At 37.5% G+C, this 6,873-nt stretch overlaps 1 protein-coding gene across 1 annotated transcript in view; it reads left to right on the forward strand.

Annotated features, from left to right (window-relative positions):
• Positions 1-6,873, forward strand: part of SEC16A (SEC16 homolog A (S. cerevisiae)) — a 25,723-nt gene that overhangs the window by 12,164 nt on the left and 6,686 nt on the right. Inside the window, 14 exon segments of the mRNA XM_009699728.1 lie at positions 778-839; positions 1,081-1,219; positions 1,481-1,723; positions 2,050-2,147; positions 2,866-2,947; positions 3,139-3,256; positions 3,499-3,610; positions 3,895-4,000; positions 4,487-4,627; positions 4,730-4,843; positions 5,495-5,699; positions 5,901-6,149; positions 6,847-6,870; position 6,873. The exon segment at position 6,873 is cut by the window's right edge and continues 52 nt beyond it. Of these exon segments, the coding sequence (XP_009698030.1) occupies positions 778-839; positions 1,081-1,219; positions 1,481-1,723; positions 2,050-2,147; positions 2,866-2,947; positions 3,139-3,256; positions 3,499-3,610; positions 3,895-4,000; positions 4,487-4,627; positions 4,730-4,843; positions 5,495-5,699; positions 5,901-6,149; positions 6,847-6,870; position 6,873 (1,694 nt within the window).

Genomic DNA, 6,873 nt, shown 5'->3' on the forward strand with positions numbered 1-6,873 from the left:
TTTTTTTTTCAAAAATATGTCAATGTATGTATCTTTATATTTATCTGTTTGGGGTGTAATTGTAAGTAAACAGTAACTTTAAAAATTCTTTTCCTCTGAGAGGTTATGTAGTCATGATCAAAGCATCCCACTCCTTATAATTTTGTTTAGGTAAAATCCTTACATCCTAGAAGGGCTGGAGTTATGTTGGTTTATTTCTAATGTATTGCTGTTCATAGAGACAACATTGTCCTCGTACATGCCCTGCAGGGCTAAAGACTGCTTGTCATCTAGATGGACTGGGTATTAAATATCATGGGTATATTTTCATTCTTCTTATGCTGCTACAATGAAATGCAATACTCAAGTCATGCAAAATACGTGGAAGGACGGGCTTACATGATAAGGGTAGAATTCATTGATAAAATGTCACTAGAAGGGAGTAGAATTGTACACAAGTACTAGAACAGCATCAGGAAAATTATTGGACTTGGCAGTGTTAGATCGAGTCCAACCATAAACCTTAAAGGTCTTTTCCAACCTATACAATTCTATGATTCTATTTTGTGATTAAGGAAACGTGAGGAAGATTTTTATATTTTGCTACAGAATGACTTCCATGTAAAGCAGATTTCATCACTTACTATCCTTGTGCAGGTTGCAAGTCACCATATGTATTTTGTTTAAGAGCAATAGGCTTGATTACATTATGGGTTATGTTCAGGTCTGGGCTTTTTATTGTTAAAAAGCAAAATTCATAGTTATAAGAATTTCTTATGGTTTATATTTGTGTTTTAGACTATGTTACAACATTCTCCAGAGCAAGAAGAAATGAGAGCGTTTCCTGGCCCTCTTGCTAAGTATGTTCTTACGGATTTTGGAAATAACTTTTATGCATTCAGAATTAATTTCTTCATTGAACTTTTAAGTGTCTACAAGTTACAGGATTTAAACTGACTTAAAATATTTGTGGCTTTTCACCTGCTTAAATAATACATGAGCTTTAAATTTGTTCCTCATACCAATCACAATAATGATCTGAATCTTTACATTTGTCTGAATGAAAACTTTTTTTCTTTTTTTCTTTTCTGTATTTTTCAGGGATGACACCCATAAAGTGGATGTTATTAATTTTGCACAAAACAAAGCTACACAGTGCTTTAAGAATGAAAATTTAATTGACAAAGAATCTGCAAGTCTGCTTTGGGACTTTATTGTACTGTTGTGCAGACAGAACGGGGTATGTCTCACTGCTTGAATTTTTATCTGTCCTAAAATACTTTATAGACAAAATGGTATTTATGTAAAAGACAGTAATATGCATATAGAGACTTACCTTGGAATAGTTGACAGGTTGGTGGAATGGGTAGACTGGTCACTTGTCCTTAGATGCTCAGAGGTGTTGATATTCACATGTTGTTGTTGAAGTGACAAATAAAATGAAGGCAATGTTGAAATAACAGATTTTTTTTTTATTTTTGTTTTTTCTCTGCGTTTGTAGACTGTCGTGGGAACAGACCTGGCTGAACTTTTGCTCCGAGATCATAAAACAGTGTGGCTTCCTGGGAAGTCCCCTAATGAGGCAAATTTGATTGATTTCACTAATGAGGCTTTGGAACAAGTGGAAGAGGAATCTGGTGAAGCCCAGCTCTCGTTTCTCACTGATAGTCTTATAACCACAATTGACAGTCTTGAGAAAGAGACAGAGAGATTCAGAGAGTTGCTGCTTTATGGCCGCAAGAAGGTGAATGCTTATACTGTTGTTCCAAATACTGCATGTATCTTATTTTGTTTACTTATTTTTCCAAATCTTAGAGCTCTAGGCATCGGTTAAAGCTATTTTTGCAAGTTGCAGTGCATATAATATTTCATGGCACTGCACTACACTCATACAGAAAAATGTTACGCCCTACAGTTTATAATATAAAACAAAATTGTATTCATGTGTTAGCATTTGATGTAAACAAACATTTTTTTCAATCAGTCACAAAGTACTACTGTAAAATAGTCGCTGTTTATCTGAGTAGTATTTTAAGCTACTCCTAGGAAACTAACTTCTGTATTAATTAGGATGCTCTGGAGTCTGCCATGAAGCATGGTTTATGGGGTCATGCTCTGCTACTTGCCAGCAAAATGGACAGCAGAACACATGCAAGAGTTATGACCAGGTATTGTTTTGCTTGTTGATTAGTGCAGTATGACTACCTGTTCTGCTAATGAGGTAGAGACTTGGTGCTCAGAAATGTTAGTGTCAAAATAGTGAGTTATCCTTAGTAGCTCATGCAAGAATTATGGTTTAATTTTACCTGTATATTCAGTTGTCATCTATAACTTTTTATTCTGGGGTGTTCTGGCCATAAACATAAACCTGAGAAGTTATTTTATGCCACTTGTTCCATTTAAGGGGTGTTTGAATAGTATCATCTGTGGGCTTGCTTGACAGGTGCTGTTAGTCCGGCTTTGAAAAAACTGTGCAAAAACCCAGCTGTCAACTTTGTTAAAGCCAAGTAACTTTGTTGTACCCTTCCTTCTCCTTGCCTGAAAGAAGCAGATGTGTTCATGCATGCTTTGTCTGTAGACAGAAAAACTTTCTCTCAGCTTCCTGAGCTTGTGAAATGATGTACTAAGTCTAGTTAGCTGGCTTGGGGAGAATCCTGAGGTTTTTCCTAGCTTGGACTGACCTATGTCGGAATGGCAGACCCAGCTAACTAGTAATGTTTTGCTTTTGAACATTATCCACTGGGAAATTGCATATTTGGTGTAGTGTTTTCAAACAGCACTTCCTTCTGTTCAACTAGGCTAGATTACGTGCCACTGAGTGTTCAAGTACATTTTAACTGTTTACCCCATGTTTGTGTTTTGTTTTTCTGTATAATGTCTCTGTAGATTTGCCAACAGTCTCCCAATTAATGACCCTCTGCAGACTGTTTACCAGCTCATGTCTGGAAGGATGCCAGCTGCATCCACGGTAAGATTCAAGTGTGAGCTGCAGTTGAGACTAAAGAGGTACTGCAGTGAGTAGTACAGTTTGCAACAGTCATCTTTCTGTGTGCTGTCCCTAGAATGTCAGATGAGTTGTTTTGGTCCTTTTTAGGTTGAAACACTTAGCCATGCAGAGCTCCAGTCACTGATTTGACTAAGTAATTCTTCTAATTTTAGTGCTGTGGAGATGAGAAATGGGGAGACTGGAGGCCTCATCTAGCAATGGTGTTATCCAACTTGACCAATAATGTGGACTTGGAATCCAGGACCATTGCTACCATGGGAGACACTCTTGGTAACTCTTGGGGAATGAACAGGGTGATGACTGAAGGAAAGGCTTTCTGAAAGCTTTAATTACTGAGCTTTTTTTTTTGAAAACAAGCAATTGCTGTGTAAAATGTAAAGTGGAACAATTTTATATGGGCGTGTCTCTATTATGAAGGTGTTTGAATGCAAAGGCAAAACAGTACGAGACACGGAATTACAATGTGCCACCGAGAGGAAATATCCTGAGTTCTGTTGCTTATTTCTCTACAGCTTCTAAAGGCCTGCTGGATGCTGCTCATTTTTGTTATCTTATGGCCCAAGTTGGTTTTGGAGTTTACACAAGGAAGACAACAAAACTTGTCCTAATTGGATCAAATCATAGGTTTGACTTTCCTTTTTTTTTTTTTAACATGACTTTTTAGATGCAAAAATGAAAGCTTAATGGCTTGAGAGACTGAGTTGCATTCTCCCCTTGTCATCACTAGCCACAGCTGGTTTTGAGATAACTATCTGATGCCCTGTCCTTGTTTGAGGAATAGAAGTTATTGATATTGTCTGGCTAACAGAGTTATGTTTCTGACTTTATTTCTGATTGACAGGTCTGTATTTATTGTCAGCATATATAATCTCAATGTTAAATATTTTTCCTCTCCTGTTCCCAAATAGCTTGCCATTTGTAAAGTTTGCCACCAATGAAGCCATTCAAAGAACAGAAGCCTATGAATATGCACAGTCACTAGGAACTCAGCCTGGCTGCTTGCCCAATTTCCAGGTGAAGAGCTGTGTTGTTTTGTTTTGTTTTTTATTTTGGTAGGTTTTATGTGAAGTTTTCCTCACTCATGTGCTGTATTCAGCATAGCAAATATCTTATGCCAGTGTAACATAAAATATTTGTGGATAACATAGTGCAAGATAGCCTTTTCTTTCCTGTTGTCACATAGATCTCTTTTTTGCATTTTTCATCTATGCATTCTGAACTTCTGAATTTTAAATTTTATTGTTATCATAACTCTATATTCCACATTAAAAATCCAGCAGAATTTGTTGGCACTAGCTGTAGACAAATAGATAACTTCCATTGGATACGTTGGGTGGAAAAGGAGACTTGAATGCTTTTTCCCTAAACTTTTTTTTTTCCTGCCTAGTATAAATGTCATAATGGGATATCTGAGCTTTTAGCTGAAATGACTGCCTTTCATTTGATACTTCTAAGAATGTTCTGATCACTTGGTTTATTTCACCTGCTTACATTCCATAGGTTTTCAAATTCATCTATGCTTGCCGACTAGCCGAAATGGGACTTGCTGCTCAGGCTTTCCATTATTGTGAAGTGATTTCCAGAACTGTCCTTAAAAATCCACATTACTATTCACCTGTACTTATTGGCCAGCTAATCCAGGTAACATAAGGAAGAATTGGCTTCATACTGTAGGTGGTGAGCTGTGGCTGAAGTTGCCTTTTGTTGGCTGGTTAACTTAAACTTTATGATTCCTTTCTCTAGATGTCATCACAACTACGCCTGTTTGACCCACAGATAAAAGAAAAACCAGAACAGGAATCTTTTATTGAACCTTCATGGTTAGTAACGCTTCGACATGTGGATGGACAGATCAAGGTATAAAATGTACTTTTCAATGTGAAGTATTCTCTTTTAAGGATTTGTGTAAATCCAGGTTTTTTAATTGTTTTATGTATACTGCTAATTACAGAGACATATGAAGTGACGTTATGATATATTCATGTCGTAAAGTGCAAGTGTTATGATATAAACCAAGTGGATTTACCACACTTCAGTGCCCTAAGATTCAAAACAGAATCATTAAAGGGTGGTGTACATTATATGAGAGAGGCTTTTCTTAGAACCATAATGCAAGGAGAATTGGAAGGCTCATTAGGTTGCAATAACTCCTGCTGTAAGCAGAGGACCTGCTTGCCAGAAAAAAAAAAACTGTATGTGACTTAGTGTAGCTAGGTTGTAACAGAGTGGAAATAATTATTTAAAAATTTATTTAAAGAGATCTATTAGAAATTTGCACCTTGAGCTAATTAACTAAGCTTCTATTTAAAAAAAACAAAGAAAACAAAAAAAAACCTTTAAATTATTTGGTTGAACTTGGCCTGCAAATGGCTGACAATTAATTTGTTGCCTAAACACTAAAAAAACCTGTGTGCTGTTTTCACTCTTAAGATTTCTGTTGCTATATGTTCCCTTGGTTATGAACTTAATGTCTGGTACAGTTAATAAGATCTTGCTTTTTTTGTGCAGGAGGGTGCAATAGCTTATAACACAGACAGATCCACCCCACCACCATATGCATGTAGTACACCAAGCTCTGAATTAGACCATGCTAGTCAATGTGATGGAGCAGGAGTTGGCCATGACATGGGTCCAGGTGCTGAAAATGCATTGTTAGCATCCTTATTACCCAATATGGCTCAACAGATGCAAAGTGTGCAGCTGATGCCTTCAGGTTAGTGTTTCATATCCTTCTTCGTGACAGAGAGAAAATAAATGTTCCAGGTTTCTGGCATAAGAAATCACTTAAGAGGGTGGTAGAAACAGTGAGATTTCACTTTTGCATTGTATCATTTTATTCATAGTGTAAAAGGTTCACACACTGGAGTTTCTGTTCAGTTATAACTCCTAAATTTTATTTTTTTTTCTGTTGCAGTACCTCAGGCTGTCCTTGATGGGTCAGCTGCTATGATTCCTCCTGGTGACCAGGAAGCTGTCCGAAGTGTCCCTTTCTATTCAGTGGCTTCTCAACCTATTGGTCCAGGACCTGGCTTTGCACCTCCAGGATTTTCAAATCCATATGGAACTGAACCATCACCACTGTATTTAGGGTCAGCACTACCACCAGGAGGGCCACCACAAGAAACTGAACCACAGTCAGAAGAGCAGACAAACCTGGAAACAGGTCTGTCGTCTTAGCAAACAGCTTTCCTTCCTTATAAGGGGAATGAAGTATTTTGAGGAATAAAGCAAAATATCTCAATATTTAGAAAATAGTAAGTCAGGTCTTGGGTAATGAAATCTAAAACCACCATGTAATGGTACAGAAACATCTGTGGAAAGTTAGAGTATTCATCCTGCTAATTTGGCTTAGTTTAAAAGAGAGATTAGGTTCACCAGATTATGATTTAGACCCTAACAAGTAATCACTGAGTGCACTAGGATTGGCAGTTCTGTTTGCAAGGTCTGTGATTGGAGCCTCAGGGATTTTTTGCCTCCTGACATCAGCTTCTGGGACCCTGATAAGTTTTAGTTCTGTGGCAGCAGAACCTGACATGTGCAAAGGCAGGCATACAACAGTTTGGCAGAGCTGTGTTAAAGATGTGAGAACCTTAAACTACCCTGTACTGGTCGCTGCATCCCTCAGCCTGCTCTGACTTGTGTTTAGAACAAACGTAGTACCCATGTAGGAGGAAAAAAAAAAAAAATCACAGTGACTGTAGTTCACGTTCTTTAAAGTACCAGGGTCTTTCTAGCACAAAATTCATAACTAGTGAAAACTTCTGCCTTAAAAGTGTTGTTGTGGGGTTTGGGGGCTTTTTGGGTTTGTTGTTGTTATTGTTGTGTCTCATGCTATAACATAATCTAATTTGTTTTTTAAGGAACACAGAGAATTGCCCCAGAGTCTC

Source organism: Cariama cristata, unplaced genomic scaffold, assembly GCF_000690535.1.
Source record: "Cariama cristata isolate BGI_N322 unplaced genomic scaffold, ASM69053v1 scaffold21864, whole genome shotgun sequence".
Taxonomy (NCBI): domain Eukaryota; kingdom Metazoa; phylum Chordata; class Aves; order Cariamiformes; family Cariamidae; genus Cariama; species Cariama cristata.